Raw genomic sequence first — 23,625 nt, 5'->3', positions numbered from 1 at the left:
TTCTCCAGACTAAGATGAGTCACATTGGTGTTTACATCTTAAATAATTGAATTATTATACTTCATGTAACTCCCGTGGAGTCTTTTACCTGCTGCACATCACAGTTGCCTCCATTGAGGATGGAGATTCCTAGTTTGAGTGTGGAAGAAACCATGGCTCCAGGCTCACCTGAAATCAGCAGACGCATCAGTCTTACTGTAAACCAACAATAGAGATCCGAAGAACAACAGAGCATCTATCCCATCATGATAGATCATTCCGATTTCTAATATCAATTATCTATTTCTAACCAAACGGTTCCTCCTTTTGCTTTACGCTGCCTTTTTTTTTTTTCTTTTTACTGAAATTTCAATCAAAGCATAGCATTTTCTTGCCGAACTCCATGAGGCAATAGCAACATCATTTGTTGTTGAACACCTCTGATCTGTGTTTAACTCAGTCAGAGAGAAGAAAACCTCCTTTAATAGAAATACAGAACTATATGGAGAAGACTTGTTTCTCTCTGCTCCTGCCCCCCCCTGCTTGTCTGCTGCAATCCCTGTCTCGTCTCGTCTCTTCTGTCTGCTGACTTTTTTTCTTGGACCCGCTGCCTGCTGCGCTCATGTCAGCTAAAATCATGGAATTAATTACTTGGTCTCTTAGTGCGATTGATCACATCTGCAATGGTCACTAATAACGCGTGTAGAGTGAGGCATGTAATAGTTACAGTTCAAGTGTGGTCCAGCTACCTTTGCAAGCACTGATCATCTGCAGCACCATCTCTGCAGCCCCACGGTTGTGTAGGCGGGATTGCTGGTATAGAAGCCTCTGTTTCTCCATCTCCTTATCCTGTGAAGCAGAGCAAATAGAAGACAGCTATAACCCTGTCAAAAAGAGCTGCACTGCCCCCCACACTCACGCACACACACATATACACACATACCCTATCCAAATTATGACCATCCATGGATTGCAAGCAAGCACAATAATATGAAGCGGATTTTAACATGCAAGACATTCCAATCAAAGGTTAAATTAAGTGAATTTCCTTTAACTACCTGTACTTTAATCTAATCTGGGATAGGTTATCTTTTAGCACAAAAACAGGAAATAAAATTGAGAAACTGACTGAGATTGCACTACACATTGATTTTGGGAGTAATAAACAAAAGGCCTGCGTTTGGACCGGAGTTACCAGATTTGACTGGTGATAGTTCCTCGCAGCTCATACTGTTGGTGCTGATGTTGAGCAGCGATGCAGAGTGAACAGAAACATTGACCTGCAACTGCACATTCATTTATTTCTTGATGTTTAACGTATTCTTAGAATGTTTTTTTTTTTATGATAAGCTTGCTGCATCAAAAAATTTGAAAAACTAAAACCCACTAATTCTGAGAACAATACACACATACACACACACACACATTCTTTTCCATTGGAACATGCTGTGTATTAGTGAGATTTTCTAGCTCTTGACATGTTTCAAAGTTAGCAAACGTTTGACGGCAGCAAACATTTCACGCAACATTTCTTCCCAAAGCAACACAACACATTTCACATGATCTTCTGAGTAACACAACATGCATGCCCAGTTCATATGTTTCTGTTGAGTTTAACAACCCAACACTATTATTATTATTGCTGCTGCTGCTGTTGTTGTTGTTATGACTATTATTTTTATTACTATGCAGCAGTAACTTGAAATAACTCTCTGTATCATTTACCCTGGATCAATTTGAAGTGTGCAGTTCCTTCTGTAAAATAATACTGTACTTTTGAATTCAGGCCTTAATATTCTAAAACCATAATGGCAGGAAGCAGAATTATAATCAATAATAATAATTAATCAATAATAATTAATTAATAATATATTTTAGTTAAATTAATTTAAGATTGTGATTCAACACATAATTGCAAGAAATGAAAAAAAAAGTTTCAGGCTGAACAAAAGGAAATTGAGCAGTTTCTATTGTATTTATTTATATGTCTGCAGGCGATGCTGCTACAAAGTGTTCTTTGCAATGTTTCCTGTGCCATATTTAGTGCATTTCAAAAATGCCTTTTATATCATAGCACAATGAACAACATCCTGTTGACTGAAGAAGTTACACCATGCTGAGAGCCAGAACAAAAGCCATCAGAGATTATTTCCCCCTCCCTCTGCCCGACACCCTCCCATGTTAGCCTGTTTGAAAAGCAGAGCAACTTTTCTCAGGTTACAGATTGGGCTCATCTTCAGAGCCAATAGTGTGTCCTGGAGCTTGAGTGAAGAGAGACTGAGATTGTGAGTGTGTGTTTGGCTGTATTTATGCGAGTGTTGAAATGTTGCAATATATGCCTGGGTTTGGGACAGAGCTATGTTCGGCTGACTTTGCAGGCTTTTACTGTAGTCCTTGGTGAGCACAGAGAGGGAGACTTGATACCATTGTCCAATTAAAGTAAAGACAAACAAAATGATTTACTTCTAATTTGTTAGGTTTCAAACTACAGTTAGCAGGTGAGTGGTTACGGTTAACACAGTCCAATTAGCATGTGATTACAGGAGGGACGCGAGTCAGGCCAAGGTGGTGTAAGTTTGGGAGAGGCACCACTCCGCACAAATCGTTGATCAATGAAGTCTTGGATGGCAACATCCCATTTGTGAGCACATATCAGAGTCCACAAATGAATAGTAATTATGTTCAATGATGAAAATAAATAGAGGAATCAACACCAAACTCCCTGAAGGGATTCTTATCCTACATTAATGAAGTTGCAGCACAAATGGTTGTAATGCTGCCATTCAGGAAACGTCATAGATCTCTATGGCTACAACGTCTCCATGCCCAAACCTGCCTTTAGAGGCAAAACAAATCAATGAGATATTCATTCAAATTCCCACTATTTCTAATACTACTGCTATTAAGAGGTTGACTTACTCAGGATTTGTTTTTTTGCTGTGGCTCATGAACATTAATTGTGCCACCGCACTAAGGTTTTGTGTTAGCTCAGTTATATTTAAAAGCTGCTGTACTTAGCAGCTGAAGAATTCGACAGCAAATGACAACGTCCCAGTTAATCAACCCCATAAATTCAGAACCACATCGTCACTTGGAAACTGTCATTCTGAACTCTTACAGCTAGCAAAGGCTCAGTGTTTTGTTTTGACCTGGGGTTTATTTTGTTGTCTTTAGCGGCACCATCTCTGCACTCAAGACATGCAATTTCACAAATGGAAAGTAAAACCGATTTTTCAAAATACAGTAGAGTCCAGCAAAGGCATGCATAGGTCAGTCAATAGACACGTGGTGTGAGAGAAGAGGTGAGAAAAGACAGGAAGAGAAAAGGCAAAGGTGGGGTGGGGGGGGGGGGTGTGCCGAGTGTGATGTCCTTGTGTGGTCACTGCGAGAGGAGTTGCTTGTCCGCGGACTCCCCTGTCTCCCTTCCCCTGGTCCCCCCCATACCATCTCTGTCTGTCGCACCTCAAAGGATGGCTCCTCCCCCTCCTGTTCTCCCTCTTCGTCTTCCTCACCAATGTGGCAGCTCTGGATGGAGAAGACAGAAAATATGAATGAATGAATTTTATTTTGGCTCACTTTTCAATGAAAGAGAGAAATTATATTTCACAAGCTTTTTCACCCAGATGAACTGAAAGGGAGTAGGTTGAAGAAAATGCTTATTTGGAACCTATACCCCTTTTCTTACAATAACATCCCCAAAAAAATGTCGTCTTTATTTAAATAAAGGGACTGAAGACAAGATTTAAGATTTGTGTCCAGATAATTGAGGCGTTGTAAAGTTTGTAATGTGTGACTGAGGATTGCAATGTTTTCATATACCCAAAGTTTGAGGTGCATGGTGACTATCTTACCTTTGCCATAATATCAGCATAAGACATATAGAGATGGTCAACGTCAAGTTTACTGTAAAGAGAATCCAGATAAAAAGAATCAATGAATGTGAATTAACAGGAAATAAAGGTGACTTGTAGGAGACGGAAGATGCTGTTACGTCTTTTCTGTGAGAGCTGTGCGGCTGAAATGAAGAATCAGCTGGTGAAGGGGGTCAGGTTTTGTCTCGGTCTCTTCTTCCTCTTCCTCCTCTTCCTCCATGGCTTTCTAATTAGATTATTTGAGAGAAAATGATTCGTGATAAGAAGTCTTGGTACTGGGGACAGTATGATTATATATATATATATATAATTATAGAAGTATGGACAGAGTGACTTACTGATAAGTCGTCAATCATCTTGTCCTCAAATGAGTAACCCTCAGTTTCCAACCAGTTTCGCTTGTAGGCATCCAAGAACATGTTGGTTGCTCGGTGACTGTGGCAAGAGAGGTAATTAAGAATTCAGGGTGCAAATAGTTTTGACCCATTATGGGATTTTTTTCTATTAGGTGTGAAGGAACTCATTACGTGGGGATGTTGTACAAGGGTGTCATCCTAAAACAGGCAACCACAGCCCGGCGCCGCTGTTTGGACAGCAGCTTGTGCCAGACCATTTTCTTTGACTTGAAAGGATGCTCTGTCTAAATCAAGTAAATAACACAAACAGAGCAATTCCTGCTTTAGAAAGCGTCTCTATCAATAAGGCTGTAACTGCCCAGACAATGACTACATCTTGTACAGAGTAGTTCATTGTGTGCCCATACTCACCACTTCAATGTGGTAAAGGACCGCCGATACCTCTTGTACCCTTTTTACCACCTTCTCAGGGTCCTCGGCATCTTCAGCCTTTCCAGCCATCTCCTTATAAAGAGACATCTGCCAGCGCATGGCTGGGTCCTCAACCTGAGAGAAAAGGTTCAGCACTTCAATGTAGTTAATGACAAAGTAATGTTAAGGTAATACATGAAAAGAGTTATTTTTTAATTTCTTCCTGAATATATAAGGCAGTCAATGCATCTACTTACCTTGCCTTGCAGATGAAGGTTGTTGTGCAAGAACTCTCTCACCTCTTCATCTGTGTCTCTCTACAAGGGAAGAAAACACGATTCAGACTTTGATAATTTATCTGTTCACTCAAGACAGCCAAAAAATATCTCACTATATAGAGCTGTACACTGGAACTTACTTCAACCTCTATACAAATTTAATTTGGAAAATATAATTACCGGTACATGTACTATATATACTAAAATGAAACGTGTTCCATTTTTGTCGGGACTAAATGCATTTGGTGAATTGACTTCAAACACATCAAGTACCAGTGAGTATCTGATCTTTGCAAGATTGATGAGCTCCTGGTCTGCAGGAGAGCACATATTAAGGCCGATGGGAAGCAGCTTTTTTAATGCTGCAACAATTAGTGAGGTCTGCACAGAGTAGCGATCCCCCCTCCGCTTCTTCTTGGTACGCTCCTGTTCTGAGCCACCGGACTAAAAAGAGAAACAAGAGTTCAGATCCATCCTTCATAAAATCAAAAGCTTTTACGAATATTTAACAACAGGAGATGGGGAAAAGCAAAATAAAACATATCAGGAAAAGTGTCACGTAACCTGTTACACAATATACCACAACATGCGGGGGTGACAGCTAAGTGAAAGTTATTTATTCATCAGCTAAAATCTGACAGAACAAAGACTATATTTTGGAGGGAGTTCCAGGTGCTTCATTGCTGCATTAGCAATCATCACAATGCAGCATCACTGTTAGTATTCAGAACAGCACAAGTCTATGGGCTCAGCTCCATTGCCTTGGAGCTCTTCTCACACACTCCTGTCCTGAGGCTGCCAATGCTCATTACTGACTGTTGTCTGGCCTCACAGTACCTTCTCTGCCTTCAGTGTTTATGGTGTGTGTGTGTGCATGAAGGTAAACTTGCCCTTTGGGCATAGCAAGGCCTTGTGATGATCAGGTAACAGAAGTTCATAAAAGTAATGTTAATCTGATAACCAAGGAGAGGAGGTTTCCATATTTATCTTAGCAACTAGGAAGGGGAAAATCAGTAAAACAGTGATTAGATATTCAGTGTTTTCATAATTTAATGGTGTCAATGAATTAGACATAGAGGGACGACTCCAGTTAGTAATTATGATGACAGCTACGGCATGTGGCGATGTCGAGCTAGTTTAAGTTTCCCTCGACAGACCCAGTTAGCTAAATGTGCTGCCGGTGAACCAAGTGAACTGCAAATGATGGCGTTTTGTTGTAAATAAGTATTGAACACAAAGCCAGTGCAAATATACAAAAGAGAAGAGTCCCCTAGCACAGGCATCTCTACCACAAAAGCTGAAAGAAATCCAAGCGGCAAAGACAAATCAACATCGCAATAACATGTTCTCCACAACGGTATCCAACAGGGACGATCTAGATGCAAACTATTTATTGATTAGATAATATAGGGCAATGGTGCTCTGCTGTAGAAGTGAACGCTCCAAAGTAGACACACACCTGCTCAGCGGAGCACCATGAAACTTCTCAGGCTGATCTACAGGCAAAGAGTTTTCATCAAGCTGCTCCAGACCCCTACTCACACACGTACAAACACACACATCGAGCCACAGATACACGTCTCTAAAACACAAACACACTTAATTCATACAATCAATAAATACATCCCACTCACACATATTCTTAATATAAGGACTGTCAACAATTTACCAGTATTCAGTATAATGTCCTTGCATCTATAGATTTTCATTATTATTATTATATTATGATTAGTAAATTGGCTTTCAGTATTTTATGTCAACTGCCATTACCTCTTATTGGTGCACTTCGGCTAATTGGTCTCTTTATTCTGTTATTCTTTATTCATAATCTTAATTCTTTATCACTATTATTTATTAAGTTTCTCTACTTAATTGTACTATTTTCTATCTCGTGTTGCTCTACTACTACATTACTAAAACATACTAATTGATCCTTGGGGATCAACAAAGAATTGTCTTAGTTGAATTCTTTCCTAAACGAATCCATTTCAGTTCTTTGTGTGTATGTACGTGTGTGTACATTGGCGTCTGTGTGTAAGAAGTGTCCATGAGAGCTTGATGAAATCCCTCCTCAGACTCAGGGTGCCATGCGATGAGCACAGCGCTCGTGCAAAAACACATTCTAACCTCTCCATCTCCGGCCTAGTGGCCCAGCGTCCAATCACGACACAGGATATATGGAGAAAAGACAGTTAGCGACACTCCTGCTGCTGCCTAAACACCACATACTGTCACTGACATTGTCCTGGTAAAGGGTTGTAATTTATTATATAATAGCTTATTCTCTAGAATTTGCTTATGGCATTCCTATTTATGGCCTCCTGTATGAAGGGAAGGAAACAGCAACAGAAAATAAATCAAGAGGGGGGTTCTATTTAATTTTTTCTCTGCTGTGAATGGGTAGTGTTAGTGAAATATTAATTATTAGAGTTTAGTTTCTTAATGGGTTACAGCTCAGGATATGAAGTAAGCGAATAAAACTGCTAATTAAATAGCTATGTTTGACTTCTTGTCCACTCTCACCTTGCTCATCTTGCTCTTACTGTCAGCAGTCAGGAAGGACATGTTATTGATCTCATTCATCACTACAAAGTTCTGCTCCTCCCTCTTAAAATTCTGAAATGGTCAAAACCAGAAAAACATTTGGTCATTAAGACATATAAATAATGATATCACTAAAAACCAAATCAGATAGCACAAAAGCAGACGACTCACGTGGGATTTTGACCAGAAAATGAAGACTTCTCCCACCATCCTGAAAAGCTCCTCTGCATCGGGGTCTGGACATGTCAACCACCTTGCCCTACAGACAGACAGACAGACAGACAGACAGACAGAAAGAAAGAAGTGATGACAACAATGAATGGACTTCTGTAACTGAATCAAACACTATAAAATACATGGCTGTTCCATGTCCACAAAAATACAGTACCGTTCAACTCCTTCCTAATCAATAATAATATATAGCAATGACAATCATATTGATTGCGGCATTGGTAAATCAGCTACCTGTTATTGTCCACGTAACGGATGAGCAAGGGGTAGAGAGCATACAGATCCCGACACAGCACAGCAAACTCATCCCGGATGGTCCCGTTTTCACTGTCGACTTCCATCTTTCCCTCCATACGCAGATGATCCTCCTCGGCCACCACCTTCCCAGTGCGCTTCTTCAGCTTTTCCATGGTAGGGATGAAGTGTGATTTAAGCATCTCTGGTTTAGCCCTGCTTACAATGGGCTGGGCAAATACTGGATAAGGGACAGACAGCAATCAATGGCTATGACGGATAGTAAGAATGAGGATAGTTCTATCTCCAAATATGAGATGTAGAAAATAAATGTCATCGAGGCTCATAAGGGCTCATATTTCTGGCTCACAAACAATCATTCAGGGCACTATCAAAGGAGGCCACTGTAAAAATGCCCTCCATTGGTGGTCAGATATCTCACGCAATTTGAAAGTTTTAAGTTTTTTTGCGAACCTCCTGCTCACTGACCTGCCAATCTCTTCATCCAAGACGCCTCATCTATACCCAGGTTGTTAACCACGATCTTCATTATGCTACCCAGCAGCTGGTTAAGATGCTCCGAGGTGACAGAGGTGCACAGTTGACCTTCCTCGTCTGGGAAATTCTCTGGGCCCCTCTCCCACCAGCGGGGGAGGTAGTTACACAGCATGGGTAGAGTGATCTCGATCACATGGGGCATCTCTGTGTAGCGAGCACCCGATTCAGCTAGGTCATGGATCTCCTTCATCAGGATCTCCAGCTCTGGGATGTCGGGGCACAGCTCCTCCACCTGGTTGGGAAGACCCAGGACTGAAGAGGGAGAGAGAGAAGATAGATGAAATAACATGTGATGAAAAACATATTAACATATAATTTAGAAGATTATAATTTGACAAAAATAAGCAAAATGTTAGTGATGTCTTACAATGGAGTAAAACACAGACAAATGCTAGAACCTACTGGATCTCTCTCTGGGAGTCTTGGTGGTATAAACAGAAAATGTGTTATACTCGTTAAGAACTGGCTCCAGGTAGGCCACTGGCATAGCAGCCGCTAAGTGTGCCAAGCACTCGCCAAGAGCTGGTCGCTCTCTGCACAGGAGAAAAATACCAACATCATTCATGCTAACATGTTCTCATAAAAATATATTCTAAATCAAAACGTGATTGAAGAAAATCAGAAATGGATCTTTAGTCAATTATGGACTAATATCACACTGATTATACACATCAGGGGCAGCTAAATGCTCATTATCGTTTAAAGAAACCTAAAAATGTTTCATTTTAACATCTAACTATCTAATACTATACAGACAGACTCTAAGCTCATTGCACCAAAGCCTTGCAATTCTGCATTGCAGATTCTTTGTGTTGTTCTGTACTTAATTAATTCTATGAATTTAATCTTAAATTCATTTTAATAATTGTTATGTATTATATTTTCAACATCTTTTGGGTATGTTAATAGCTATTTTCTATCTGCATTGAAATCATGCTTTTAGTTTTATTTTATGTATAAATTAGTTTCTATCTGAGTTTTAATGTTCATTCTATCGTTTTTTTTACTTTTTGTAAATCACTTTGACATGTGTTACTGGAACAATAAAGTTTATATTATTATTATTACTATTATTATTATTTAAATTGTCTAAGCATTTTGAGACTTTTAATGAAACTGCCTTTTTTACTCACCTCTCCACATGTGGAGTCTTCACAGTGCCCAAAGAGTAAATACTGCACATTAAACGATAGCAGGATATTTGCAAGTCGTCCACTGAGGGTGTGGAGAAGAGAGGCTTTGCATTAGTGTTTAGTCAGTCCTTTGTACTGAGTCAAACAAAAGGGAAAACGATTAACCATTACAGTTTTTCACAGTTGCCTACACACGTTTCCTGAAAGCATGCCTCATGTTCCCAGAACTCTACACACAAGTCCAAAAACACACACACAAAATGCTACAAATCCCCTGCAAAATGAGTCCTTGCACCCAAAACAATGTTCACTCTCGTCAAAATGTGCTATTGAGAATTGAGTGAAAGGCAGGAATTGTGCTTGTGGTTCTGCAGAATTGGTTTCGGGAGTTGGTACATCAGCCAGAGGTTTCAGTGATTGTGTTTCAGGTTCGGATTTTTGTGTGTAGGCAACATTGAAAAACTGTAATCCAAGACAAGCACTTCACTCACTCATGACATCATCTCCAAACTGGTGTTGTGCAATGTGGTCAAACAGTGACGTGAGAACTGGTAGCAGGGCAATGGTGGTGTAGTTGATGTTCTGGGCCACACCCTTTACCTTAAGGACAACACCGCATAAGCAAATACAGATATCAGTTCAAAAGAGAAATGGACAAGTTGTAATTATTAAACAACAGGTGCTGTCTCTTACCTGGTTTCGACTGGACACTTTGCCCAGTTTCAGATTCTCAACCATCTTCTCAATGTCATCTGCGGCACTCTCAAAGAACTGACGCAGGCCTGCCTTCACAATCTCAGGACCTGATTTCATGACAGTCCTTGGAAAAAGGGATACGAACAAAGGTTTGCATCCATGTCTGTCTGGTCATATAAATAAAGGCTTTGAAGTAACAGGGTGAAATCGATAAAGAGTATATTTTGTCTAACTGGTAGTCGTTACTATATTAACATGTATGAAACCTTCAAATTTCAGTTATTGTCACATAGAACAGAAGACTCTGAAGATTAATATCAATATCAACAATCGCTGTCAAAACCAATGAGAAAAGCTATCAGGTTAATGAATACCGTGTAGATGTGACATCACGCATGACTATCTGTGATCTATAGGTTAAATTACCTGGCATCCAATGAACGTGAGAGGATATGCAGACAATTGACCACTGCACTGGCATCTGTTCCTGAAAGCAGTGAACAAAAACGTGCACTCAGAGCTGTCCTATTTAATAAACTCCCTTTCTATTCATTTCAAGAAATCCATCCATCCATCTTCCACCGCATATCTGGGGAAAGGTTGCGGCGGCAACAGTCTGTGCAGGGTTTTCCAGGGGCTATCTGAATCATCCCAGGGGCTATCTGAATGATCCCAGGGGCTATCTGAATGATCCCAGGGGCTATGTTGTCAGGGGCTTTATGTTCCTGGTAGGGTCTCCCAGGGCAAACAGGTCCCAAACAGGCCCCACCCTGGTAGCCAGACACGGGGTCAGGGCTCATGTTCGAGCAACTGGAGGCCAGGCTTCTTCCCACGGGGCTAGGCGGGGCTCAGCCGTAAAGGACAACGTAGGGCCGACCTCCGGTGGACTCGCCACCGGCCGAGGGAACCATAGGGGACGGGTGCAAATTGGATTGGGTGGCAATTTCAGCAAACACTTGGAGTGTAAAAGGCAATATGTAAAGTTAATGTTTTAGTACAGACCACACTCAAAACTAATAACCAATAAAATAATCTCATTCCCCATATATACTATAATATATAAGACATTGTAAACATTGAGACATCACTTATATTTTTAATAATTAATAGAGCATATTGCTCTATTAATTTCCTAGATAGATCACCTTCATTTCACAGAAAAAAAAACCCAGCACATCTCCGATGGCAGATAAGTTAGAGTTATGCAGTTTAACTGACCCGATGGTAGTGCTGGGCAAAAGGAAGGTGTATGGGCTCAGTGTGAACTGGTTGGCAACAAGAATAAATATGAAAGAGACCTGGTGGTGATGGAGGAAGAAGGTGTGTGTGAAGCACTTGACTCTATGCTCCACACCATCTATCGCTTATCCCGTGGACGAGGTTTTCATGAAGCTGCATCATTTAATCAGGCTAAAGCCTGAGCTACAATACAATGTCATCTGTGCATTACTGACACCATTGCAGACAATCATGCTCAAATCAATCTTGGTTATCATGTACCATCTGAGTCTGGGCTTAAAAAGCACTTTTACAATATCTAGGGTAAGATTTATGAATATCATGCACAAACAAAAACCACATCTACCACATTAATTCCACTTAACCTAGCATTTCAAAAGAAATAATTGCAGTCGGGTTATGCATACTTTGCCCATCAGACCACATGTACATACATATAGCCAACCGGTAGTTTTCTAGACAAAGTTGCAGGTGACATGTGATGACCATGAAAGTTAGGATGATGTAAGCTTATGCTAATAAATGCTTGTTTATGTTGTTTTTCAATTTCATTGGTGGATTTTTATCTATGCAGGAGAAAAGCAGCATTCTGTAAAGAACATTTACAAACTTAACATCAAATTATTTATGAGTAATGGATTTTATCATTAATTTATTTACATGAGAATCATTTCTGTTAAAGTCATTTTTACACTGAATTATAAAGTAATTTGTAAAGCATGTTTAAATACGATCTCTAATTTACCATTTACCTTCTTTTGAATAAATAACACCTGTGATAATACCACCAATGACAGTTTGCAGAATTGTATGATGAATCAATGCTACTGATTTTCTGCAATTTCTTCTGCAACCATGTGCAAAACGTGAATGTAATAACAGCAGTTTGGCATCATTAGTAATTCAGATATACCCGCTATTAATTTATACATTTGATGAAAACAGTGAATATACATTTTTATATCTGTGAATACACAGTGGTTTAGTCATCTGGTTGCAGAAAACATGAAAGCCAAGCAGAAGTAGAGAGTTTAGTATATAAAAGGGCAGGTGGGACGAAAGAGGTCACAAATAAGATCTAGATAAATGAAGACAAATGAAAGGAAATAAAAGGGACAGAGATGGTGATAATGCATAACGCCACCATGCAGATTCCTTACCAAAAAGAGATACTCTGTGCCTCACCAAAGCAGCCAACTTACAGAAGATACTGGGGTTGAAGGAGAAAAGAGGAAAGGGAGGAAGGTGAGGGAGGACAGGAAGAGGAAACCGGATGGGAACCATGTTTGAAGACACAGAGAGCAAAAGGGAGGTCAAGGAAATAAAGAATATTACACAATATGAGTGATGCAGAAACATAAAAGGAGAGGGAAAACACTGTCACACAAAAGTATAGTGCACTAAAGGAAAGGTCCATGGTAAAGTGTTCAAGTCAAATAATCCAACTCGAAAACAAATCATTCCCATTAATAACATTTTCAAAGCCCGTACCTTGCTATCATCTCCTTCTCCTTATTGGAGGAATGGCCTCCACTTCCCAAGACTTTAGCTGGAGTGGAGAGGAAGTAAAGGCAGTGGTTCTTGAAGTACTGATTTACCAGTGGCAAAAGAATCTATAAAGAATAAAAAAAAAGAAGTTAAACTTAAACCAGATGAAGGATCTTTAAAAGATGAATAGCAAGAATCTTTTTAAATGTATTTCAAAACACCCGACACCTTCTAGTCCTATTAGCACTCACTGCCTCTGAAGCATCAAACAGTTTACCTTGGCAAAGAATTTAATCTCTTGCTCATGTGGTGACTTCTCCACTCTACCACTGCTAACCACAGCCTCTGTTTATAAAATAAACAAACAAACAAACAAACATTCAGTCAACAGGCACACAAAGAAATGCTACGAATGTGAGAAACTTTGGTCCGTACCGAGATGAGCAATGAACTCCTGGGCAATATCCATCCATTTGAGAAGCTTCTGGAGGAAGCCATAGGCAAAACGCTTCTCAATGGAGGAAATGTCCTGCTCCATGTCTTTGAGACCCCTGAGGAAGGGAGAAGAGGAAGTGAAAGGAAAGGAGATAAACACAGAGGGAAGCATCAAAGGAAATATAAACACTAAACTTAAAGTCAAACAGTTAGAAGAGCCTGCTTACCTCGTCACGGCATATCCATTGAGTTGGAGGAACTTGAGCAGGTCCTGTGCCTTCTCTCTGTCCCTGGCTTTCTCCTTAGCAGTGAGAGTGTCATAAGGCACAAGCAAAGGATGGGTGCCACCACCTATTGTAAGCAAATGCCAACTTTGGACTCAACAGATGCTTCTAGAAACAAAATGATGCATTGAGCTACGTAACAGAAAATCACTCTAACCTTTGGCCTGCAGTTCCACCTTCTTCTTCCTGCCCCAGGTGTTGTGATAGTTTTCAGCCAGCTGCTCAGCCATAGACTGCACAAATAGAATAAAAGAAAATACAAGCATCAGGCTACTGACAAAGGTTTTAACAAAATGTGAGATGGCTCGGTTCGGAGAACGACTGACAAAAAGATGCCTACCTGGAGCTCTCTGGACAGGGCCATTCCTGTGATATCTATGGGCTGAGGGTTGTAGCCGTGACTGGGATCATAAGTGGCCTGTAGACATTACAAATATACCAGGAAAGAATGACAATGCAATCTTCCTCTTCCAACCATACAAGATGTCATGAATAGTGAACAATAATAATAATAATATAATCATAAGTTAAAATTATCCCAGAAAAGCCATTAAACTCAAAGCAGCATTTAGGTTTGATAATATGGTCCACAATGAACATCTATAAGATGTGTAAAAGTAAATATTGCATTTTAGCTTGACTGTTTTTCAGTCTTCTCTTATACCTGAGCAGTTTGGGAGATCTTGCGTGTAGCTGCTTTCTTCTCGACTTCCCCCTCCCCATCCCTGGCTTTCTCCAGGGTCCACTCCCAGGCCAGCATCGCTTTGATGGACTCCTTAATGGGCCAACGATATATCTCCTTGTCCTGAAAAACAGTAGAGGGAGGGTCATAAAATACATTTTGCTATTAAATACTCTGTTACAGTTGTGTTGAGATTATTGAGATTCAGACTTTAGGGGTACCCTCACCTTTTCAGAAAATGTTTTGTATGGTCGGAGCATTGGGTGAGTTTTAGCATTCTCATCTAACGCCTCTCCATAGGTCCAGTTATTCTGAATCTGCAGATCAATTTAAGCAATGAAATCATTACAATTAACAATGTACTAATCATCATCTCATCTCATCTATAACTTGTTATTTAGATTTTTTATAACTGACCTTTTCAAAGGCCCATTTGTCATGAGTGTGCTCTGCAAACTTGTTGATGAAGAAATCCAGCCTCTCTGGGATGATGGTGCTGTGAAAATATGATCTTACATTTAAAATGAAGGTTCATATTAATTAATTAAGTTTAAGTACGCTAAAACCGATATAATATCTTTTTTAACAGCTGTAAAAAAAAATTGGACAAGAAATCCTTTTCCTCCCATCACTGACCTATTCTTCAGAAGTACAGTATTTTAAGTTTTGATAATTTTAAAAAGTTTAAACATGCTTGTTCTGTCCATGATACCCTGCATGGACTTGCTCCACCGCCTTTGAGTGAGTTCATCATGTTCAGATCTAACACCAGTGGTAGAATAACCAGGGCCTCTGCTAGAGGTGACTGTGTAGTAACTACACATCGACACACAACCTTCAGTACTCAGGTATTATCAGTTAAAGGTACTGAGGTCTGGAATGAAATCCCAGCTCCAATAAGAGACTGTACCACAATTAATACTTTTAAAATCAATTTTAAAAAGTGGCTGAAAAAAAAACAGATTTGTCTACACTAATTTTTATTTTAAATTTAGTTTCTCGTGTCCTCTCTGTGTTCTATGTTACTGTCACTGGGGTGTGTCAGTTGTCCAGTTTTCTAATCTTTTGTTCATCTTTTGTTAATTTTAAATGTTTTGTGTTACTGTAATGTCATCTCTTCTGACCTGCCAGGGACTACAGATGGAAAGTTATCCTTTGGCTAATTCTGGAATATTTACATTTATATGTTCATTAAAATGCATTGTGCCTTTTAAATAAATAAATAGAAATAGAAAATGTGTTGCCTCACATCTAGCATAGTTATTCCAGTATTTAAGGTTTAAAATTCATGAAGTTTCTAAGATTTGTATGACAAACAAGATTTTGTTCTTAAGCTGCTTGCAGCTTTCTCAAACATTAACAAGGGATCAACAAAACTATGTGAAGAGATTCAGATGTATTTGATCAATTTAAGTTTTGCTGTGCTAGATTTTCCTGCTCACTTAGTGGTCTCAACTGGTTTGGGATCAAAGTTGCCTTCAGCATCCACCGAGGCCTTTTTCTCAGTGTGAGTGGAGTAGCTGGCGTCCACATAGTCCGGCGGGATGGCTCCTGCTATGGCACAGAGGCAGGGCATGGCGATCTTGAAGAGCTCTGCGTCAAATTTCTACGGTTCAGACGACATGTCACAATAACAATGGCGTTAAGGTTGACCTTGTGTAACTGGACAAAAAAGACTATCGTGTGGTCGGACAACTAAATAATAATCACACACCTTATGAGCCAAAGATTCAAAGATTCCCCAGAAAAGTTTTCGAGAAAGATGCAACTCTTCTTCTGAGGTCACCCCAAAATTAGCCCATCCATTCGGCAAGCAGTAGTACTTCCAACAGCGCTCATAGTGGTTAGTCAACAGCTACAACAAATCAGAGAGGAAAACACAGGATATAGGGTATGCACAATTAAGTATTATCTGCATACAACTGCAATAGCAACTATATGTGTAAAGATGTCGCTGCTCTTGGTAACGCCTAATTCTTTCAAATCAGCGTTGAATTGATTGCACTTTAAACACAAAATATGTAGATGTACCGCATTTTATTTTAATATTGATTTTTCCAATATAACAATAAATCAATAACTTTATAAAGCAGGCAAACCTTGAGAGGCATCTTTGCATATTCGTTGAGGATTGGCACATCAAATACCAGCCGTCTAAGCAAATGCTGCAGCATGGAGGGCAGGAGGTACCTGTGAATATCATCGGTATACTGCATGAACATTACAACTCAAAATTCATGTTGCGTTTGTGAGCTGTTTGTGTCTACCCATGTTGAACACTTTAGTACTCATCCTTTCAATTTATATAAATAAAGATATTTTGATTACGGCTTACTTGCAGAGTGACATCAAGCACTCCTCAATGACGTCCCTCTGAGCCTTGGTAAGGGCTCGTCCACGGGACAGGCGATAGATGGTGTGGAGCATAGAGTCGATCATGATGGCCCGGTGGTCTGTACCAGCAAACAATGGCGCACACTTTGTGAGTAGAGGCAGAACAGCTGAGCAGAGGTAGCGGTTCAGTGCCAAGGCCATTTCAGTCGTACTGAATGCCACCTAAATCAGAGGAAGACATAAACTCCTTAGCGGGAGAACAACAGTCAGTCCATTAACATGCACATTTCTCTTACTGTTTAATGTCTCATCTGTGCTTTTCCTACTCACTGTATCCAGAGATGCTGCCGCTCTCATGTCAGGCAGAAAGCCGACTTCCAGCACGTGAAGCAAGAAGTCCTGGTTATCAATACCATACACTCTGTCAAGGAACAGCACCATGGAGGCCTTGTGGTCTGGTACAAAACTGGCTGACATCCTAGGCTCAATAATCTGAGAATCTGTGGTATTGACAGACAAAAATCGTATGATGCCAAACCTTTGCCCATTTGCTGGTCTATTCAGAATTGCACGTGACCCTCCAACCTTTTCCGAAGGAAGGAATCTGCACAGGCAAGCTAATGACTCCCACCAGATCCTCTATGGGCACTAGAGACCTCAGGATGGCTCTGATTCTGAGAGCTTCGCCCTTCCCTGCTTGGATTAACTGTAGATATGAACATGAAAGAAGTGTTGCATTAGATAGTGAAGGACTTCAAACACGCAGTGAACTGAATGTGAGGGGCGTCTCAATAGACAATGACTTTGTTAAAAAGAAAATGTAATAATACTAATGTATACATAGACATACACCTCCCGAAACTTAAGTTGAACGTTGATTGATAATAATGAAAATGTCATTGATAACTTGGTTGGCGATAACAGTTGCAAAAATGTGATGTTGTTACAGCTTCTGCAGGAGAATGAAAGAAATCGCCGTCCTGATCAGCTATTTGTACTCACGTGCATCTCGGGGGCACAGCGGCCCAGCAGATCAATGAGTGCAGAGTAGAACGACATGATGGCATTGCCTAGATGTACTCGGTTCTCCTCATGCTGCTCCTCACCACCATGCCTGCCAATGAGGAAAACATATTTTCTGTAACAGTGTGCGTCCAGCATGGCTTTGAAAAATGAGACAAGACAATACAACGCTCATTAATGTTTCTGTCTCTATTTGGAAATACCAAGTCTAAGGTGATTGCACCAGTGTGCTCCAGCATCCTGTTACCTACATGAAGCGCCTGTCTTTTTTGACAGTGGGTCCATCCCTTGCTGGGTCCTCTGAAATCTTGATGGCCTCCTCCATTGCAGCCAGCAGACCATTACCACCCTCTCCTCTCAGGGCGGGGCCAAAGCACTCTGGACGCCGAATCAGCAGACGCACTACAACATTAGCATTCTCTTCCACGCTTTCTCCTTTAAGGAAAGCGTGTAACGTTAGTGACACTTACTCTTAGCTCAAAATTACATGTGTGATCACTATATGAGGCCACTGACCATTAACAAAGACAGCAAAGCGGAGGAAATCCAGGTATCTTTCTCCTCCACATGGGTTCCAACCAATGTCAGGGTAACCCTTGGACAAGAGCATTGGACACATCTGCAGCCCGCAGCCCGCCAAGTACGTTACCACCTACATCATGCAAAAGACGAAGAAAAAAAGCATTACAATCATTCTGCTCTACACTTTCATGTGTTTTTTTGCTTTCTTATATTTATTTATATTCTCCAACCATTTCCAGCTCCTGTTCCTGTAAGGCCAAAGCCAGCTCATTGTTGTCAATGCAAGAAGCTGCAGCCACATCCAGAGGGGTGGAGCCACGCACGCCTGGAAATGTACATTCATTAATTCATCAGTACAGTTCATTAATGCGACCGTTATATCAACCTCCGTCAATAAAAGCTGGACAACAGCTAACCTAAGCCAATGCCACTGTTCTGGAGCAGGTAGCTCAAATGCTCAAACATAGAACGCTGGTTCTGGCGGCTGATACGGCAAAAGTAACACAGGAATCGACAGCAGTTGGTCACCATTTGGGGAAAACGAATCTCCTGGAGAAGAAAAGAAAAAGAAAAAGAATAAATACTAATTTAATTACTCTATTTGCCATTAGCTGCTCTACACAGCAACACTGCACATTCCAGCAGTGGATTCAAGTGATCAACAAGAGTCTAAATTATACTGGTCAGACTATATATTAAAAACAAAACAACAAATCGTCATTACCTTTGAGTCTCCGCCTCCTCCCAACACATTGACCATCACCTCCATGACAGTCTCATGCATCCCAAGAGCTCTCATCAGATTGGGATGTTGGTAGAACACCTTGTTATTCATGATGTTACTGAGAAAAATGACGTTTATGTCACAGTTGCTGACTCACATACATAAATTAACTTGGTACATTCTGCTTAAATAGACAAGTAACAGGTTTGTTTTTTAAAGTAGGTTAAAATTCAAAATCATCATCGCACTTCTCATCTTTATCACAATTCCAGATGCCTAACTAACCCGATGCTTTGGATCATGAGCCTCTCCTCTTCTGGGCCCATCTGGACAATGAGCAGCGAACGAATTTGTCCTAAGCACTCAAGTAGATCCATGGTGTCCTGAACGGACACGGCGTTGATGGCATAGGCTTTAGGCAGCGCTCGGATGAGCTCACCAAGGCCGTCATACTGCCTATGGAGCAGGCTGCACATCAGACGCACCAGCTCAGGGTTCTGAATGAAGGACTCTTGTGCCCAGTGAATCATGGTGTGAGAGATCAGTTCCTGAAGGGTGCCTTGGTGAGATGAACACAAAGGGGAACAATTTGTCTGCTTGTGTAAACATGTGTCTGATTTTCAAAGGGTCATTTTGCGACTTTTGGATCAAAGGGGTCTTTTATCAAGTGACTTGGCTGTTACTCTTACTGGGCTTTGGTTCCTCCTCTTCCTCTGGCTTCTCCTCCTGCTTTTTCTTGCGCAAGCTCTTGATTTTGTCGACCAGACTGAGGAGTCTGCCGCTCAGTGAGGTGTCCACCTCTTGCTCCTCTTCCTCTTCCTCAATATGTATGCCTACATGTAAAACAAATATTCAGAATTAACAGGGTAACATACTTAACATAAAAGCAACTCGCACCGCCGGAGAGGTTTCTATAAAGAACTTCTCACCACAGTGAAGCAGGAGGTCATTGTGGAACTCTCCCAGAGTGTCCCGCACCTCCTCAGGCACTGGACACCCCTCCTCCTCCCCATGCTTAAAGCGAGTCAGCAAAAGAACCTGAAAGAGGGACAATATAAGACGACTGTTAGCATTAGCGTATTTTGTCAGTTTTGTCAGATCTGGTTTTTTCTATGATATACATAAACCTATGACATTATTAAGAAGCGAGAGAGATTTTTTTTTCCAAATCCAAATGAAATTCCAATCCTTAACATGAGTTTGATCATTTTAAAGGTCCCATATAATGAAAAACTCACTTTTCCCATGCTTCTAAACTACTAATTAGGTGGGTTGATAATGATCAAGCCAAAAACAGCTAAATAAACCATCCAGTCAATCATTCGTAGTTTGAGTAGTTCTGGAATCAAGTACAGAAACACTTCTGGAAGAAATCTAACTTACTGTGATGTCACAGTACGAAAACGTGCACAAGATGTGCGTGCATGCACATTCATTGCGTGCACGCAGCTTCACGCTTGCGCGCAATGAACTTAGTTTCAGTTTTGTTTTCAGAGGCTTTTCTGGAAGAGCTGTTTGAGACAGAAAAGAGGGACGCTGCCCTGCAGCATCTGTTTGCTATTTTGACCAACGACTGTCACATATATTTCATATAAGTGTCTGGGAACTGCATTAACATGTGGAAAATGAGTATAACATGGGATCTTTAAAGTGGATTTCCAAGAAGAACAGATCACCAGTACCTGGTCATGTGGTGGTGAACGGAACTCGCGTGTCTTGCGAGCAGTCTCAGCAGCGGACATAGTGAAGGCTCTCATTAGCTGGTTGTAACGGATGCGTTGGTTGTCTTGAATGTCATGGACAAACTGGTCTGAATAGGCAACAATGGCTTCCACTCTGTGTCGCAGTTCACAGTCGCAGAAGTACTGCAGAAGTGTGCACATCTGAACGAGGAAGACAAGACAAGTGAGTTTAAGATGAATCAGTCTGAACACTCTGCAGACGCTGAGATGAACAGCGCATTTTGTTTCAATGTGAAAATGACCTGCAATTTGACCGACTCTGGCAGCTTCATCTGGAGTAATCCCTCCTCCAGACCTTCCTCTTCATCTTTTACTTCTGCCTCCACTGCCTCTCCCTCCTTCTCCTCCTTTGCCATCTCACCATCCACTTTTGCTCCTTTGGCTTTCTCCTTCTCATCCCCTTCTCCTTCCTCCTTATCCTCTTCCAAATTTTTCAGCTCATCCACTTCTTCGTCACCAACCCCTTCGTCATCAAGTTCAGCTTCCGAGTCCTCTGTTTCCTCCTCTTTTGCTTTCTCACTTTCTCCTTTAGCAGCTCCACCTTCATCACTTTTCTCCTCTTCTTCCTTTCCACTAAAAACATTAGGATCAATCATTTTGAGGATGTGCTTGGTGTCTTCATCGTTGAAGATGCCCATGATGAGCAGCGTACTAATCAGTTTCAGGATTGGGACAAAGTGGAACTCCACACTGCCTCCGACAGGATCCCGCATGGCCTGGCTACCATCCAGCACTGCCTCTGTTAACATGTTAATCGCCATGGTCTTCAGTTCCTGAGGAGGATAATAATAACTCGGATTTTAACTCATGCCCAATTTAAAAACAACACAAATTCTGCCTCTTTTATCTCTTACCTGAAGGGGGAAAACAGGACTAAGGGTGTAAAGGTCAGGGTCTGTGCCGACAAAGTTTATGGATGAGAAATGCAGCTTGGGCCGTAAGCAGGTGGTGAGACCAACACCAGGAAGGGAATGGGCCTTAATGGCATCAGGATACAAATGAATGCTGAGTGTTTCTTCACTCATTGGGACAATGAACTCCCTGTTGGTGCCCAGGCGAGCCCGTTTGGCAGACTCCAGGTGGATGCTGATGAGCAGGTCATAGTAGCCGCTGCGGAGCGGTCCAGGAAGGTAGGTGTTCTCAGTGGCATAAAAAAGCTGGGATTCGTCGACATGGCTGCACAGGGCGTGAGCCACTCGGTTATTACCGAGTGCACACACAGCGCAATAGAGCATGAGTGTGTGGTAGTGGAACTTCATCAGATTCTGACGTTCAGACAGCTCCAAGACATCAATACACCTGAGAAGCAAACACAGAGAGGCAGAGTTGAAACTGTCATCTGTGTGCACTTCAGTTTGACAAATGGCACCTGCTATGTTAAAAGGATTATGTAATAGAATCCCAGATAAACCACATTTTTGTGTGAAATGCTGGTAAAATCTGACCTGTTCTCCTCCGGGATGTGAAGCGCCATCATGGCGAGAGGTTCAGTGCACTCCACCATCCAGCCCAATCGCTCACTAACTTTACCCACCTCTGGGTTCAGGAAGTGATTGGGCATTCGACTCCAGATAATTGGAGTCAGCATTTGGACATCCAGCCGTGGAGGACACTGGGGGACCGGGTTCTTGCGCTCGCTGCGGAACATGGCTGCCGAAATGGGCATGATGTTCTAAGGAGAACGAGCAACAGAGGAGAAGGTGTAGACATATTAGGACAAAAAGCAATGGAGTAACTGTCATTAAACATGGCAATTAAGCTATATATTTTCAAAATAATATAATGTATGATGACGTAAACATGAAGACATTTTAAGATCAATAGAAAAGAACAATTATTTTAGTAGAATGTAATGTTCCAGTTGGGTTCTGTCTTTCCCTGCTAATCCTGTAAAATGCCTTGAGATGACTTTCTGTTATAGAAATAAAACTGAATTGAATTGAATTGAATTCAAGCAAAAGTAGGCTCTGACCTTGAGCTTGCCCAGCTCCAGCTGTACCATGTTTTGACTGGACGGTTGAACGAAGACAGCGGGGAACAGCTTGGTGTTGGGCTCCACCTGAAACACAACATTTCTAGTTTAACACTTTCATGTAACACAAGTCATCAAAGCTTATCTCTACTGAATAACAGGCACAACCTATTCCACATATCTTTTCTTTACCTGGTAGAAGGTGTTGATCTCCTTTCCATTGGCTGTAAAGGTCATGAGACCTGTTGCCAAGTCAACCAAGCAGCCAACGACCATGTCCTCCTGGCTGAAGCGGGTCTGCTGATTGCTGACCAGGTCCCCTCCCCACACCATGTAACAGTTACTGTGCTTCATACTGCAGAGTGACAGCAAATGTATACACATTCATCTGACAAACCATTGAAGAGACTCCAGGAAAGATGGAGGACAGACTAACATGTAGCATCAGGCATTAGCGCAGGGATGAAATGTAATTGATTTACAGTAGAAGGGGAACATGGTTCTTAAGCTTTTGTAATGTATAGTCCATTTCTGATTGTGAAACAAGGTCTAGGTGAGTTATGCATTGTCATTTTTAACTGGCGCATTTTAATTTTACAACAAAGTTATGGTTAGAAGAAATAATTGGTTTTTAAAATTACCAAAAAAGAAAAAAGATTATGCATCTGTTCCACTGAATCAACCTTAAACATTAAAACACAGTCTTACTGTTGGAAAGAGTCAGCACTGTTCATTCATTCATTCATTCATTTTCCAACCGCTTATTCTGTCATCGGGTCGCGGGCCAAGCCGGAGCCAATCTCAGCAGTCAATGGGCGAGAGGCGGGGTACACCCTGGACAAGCCGCCAGTCCATCGCAGTCAGCACTGTTCATGTAAATGAATTACC

The 23,625-nt window shown here is 41.1% G+C and overlaps 1 protein-coding gene across 1 annotated transcript in view; it reads right to left on the bottom strand.

The window, feature by feature from the left end:
* The window catches only part of ryr1b (ryanodine receptor 1b (skeletal)), a 68,154-nt gene that overhangs the window by 16,766 nt on the left and 27,763 nt on the right, over positions 1-23,625 (bottom strand). The window contains exons 32-82 of the mRNA XM_068745083.1: positions 22,930-23,092; positions 22,738-22,824; positions 22,211-22,437; positions 21,620-22,064; positions 21,008-21,538; positions 20,706-20,906; positions 19,953-20,061; positions 19,713-19,856; positions 19,309-19,582; positions 19,024-19,141; positions 18,716-18,848; positions 18,530-18,624; positions 18,294-18,429; positions 18,029-18,212; positions 17,757-17,868; positions 17,340-17,460; positions 17,085-17,254; positions 16,756-16,976; positions 16,520-16,610; positions 16,135-16,275; positions 15,863-16,026; positions 14,838-14,916; positions 14,648-14,737; positions 14,403-14,543; positions 14,079-14,156; positions 13,896-13,971; positions 13,682-13,805; positions 13,455-13,570; positions 13,297-13,364; positions 13,023-13,144; positions 12,692-12,741; positions 10,719-10,779; positions 10,290-10,416; positions 10,088-10,196; positions 9,597-9,678; positions 8,866-8,996; positions 8,395-8,715; positions 7,906-8,146; positions 7,612-7,699; positions 7,420-7,512; positions 7,024-7,038; positions 5,170-5,340; positions 4,876-4,935; positions 4,619-4,753; positions 4,379-4,491; positions 4,190-4,286; positions 3,971-4,077; positions 3,831-3,882; positions 3,424-3,504; positions 729-828; positions 89-168 (exon numbers count right to left, since the gene is read on the bottom strand). Coding sequence (XP_068601184.1) covers positions 89-168; positions 729-828; positions 3,424-3,504; positions 3,831-3,882; positions 3,971-4,077; positions 4,190-4,286; positions 4,379-4,491; positions 4,619-4,753; positions 4,876-4,935; positions 5,170-5,340; positions 7,024-7,038; positions 7,420-7,512; positions 7,612-7,699; positions 7,906-8,146; positions 8,395-8,715; positions 8,866-8,996; positions 9,597-9,678; positions 10,088-10,196; positions 10,290-10,416; positions 10,719-10,779; positions 12,692-12,741; positions 13,023-13,144; positions 13,297-13,364; positions 13,455-13,570; positions 13,682-13,805; positions 13,896-13,971; positions 14,079-14,156; positions 14,403-14,543; positions 14,648-14,737; positions 14,838-14,916; positions 15,863-16,026; positions 16,135-16,275; positions 16,520-16,610; positions 16,756-16,976; positions 17,085-17,254; positions 17,340-17,460; positions 17,757-17,868; positions 18,029-18,212; positions 18,294-18,429; positions 18,530-18,624; positions 18,716-18,848; positions 19,024-19,141; positions 19,309-19,582; positions 19,713-19,856; positions 19,953-20,061; positions 20,706-20,906; positions 21,008-21,538; positions 21,620-22,064; positions 22,211-22,437; positions 22,738-22,824; positions 22,930-23,092 — 7,075 coding nt within the window. The remainder of the gene's footprint in view (positions 1-88; positions 169-728; positions 829-3,423; positions 3,505-3,830; positions 3,883-3,970; positions 4,078-4,189; positions 4,287-4,378; positions 4,492-4,618; positions 4,754-4,875; positions 4,936-5,169; positions 5,341-7,023; positions 7,039-7,419; positions 7,513-7,611; positions 7,700-7,905; positions 8,147-8,394; positions 8,716-8,865; positions 8,997-9,596; positions 9,679-10,087; positions 10,197-10,289; positions 10,417-10,718; positions 10,780-12,691; positions 12,742-13,022; positions 13,145-13,296; positions 13,365-13,454; positions 13,571-13,681; positions 13,806-13,895; positions 13,972-14,078; positions 14,157-14,402; positions 14,544-14,647; positions 14,738-14,837; positions 14,917-15,862; positions 16,027-16,134; positions 16,276-16,519; positions 16,611-16,755; positions 16,977-17,084; positions 17,255-17,339; positions 17,461-17,756; positions 17,869-18,028; positions 18,213-18,293; positions 18,430-18,529; positions 18,625-18,715; positions 18,849-19,023; positions 19,142-19,308; positions 19,583-19,712; positions 19,857-19,952; positions 20,062-20,705; positions 20,907-21,007; positions 21,539-21,619; positions 22,065-22,210; positions 22,438-22,737; positions 22,825-22,929; positions 23,093-23,625) is intronic.

The sequence above is a fragment of the Brachionichthys hirsutus genome, chromosome 11 (genome assembly GCF_040956055.1).
Source record: "Brachionichthys hirsutus isolate HB-005 chromosome 11, CSIRO-AGI_Bhir_v1, whole genome shotgun sequence".
Taxonomy (NCBI): domain Eukaryota; kingdom Metazoa; phylum Chordata; class Actinopteri; order Lophiiformes; family Brachionichthyidae; genus Brachionichthys; species Brachionichthys hirsutus.
The sequence above is the reverse complement of the archived record's forward strand: the minus strand, read 5'-3'. Positions and strand labels throughout refer to the sequence as shown.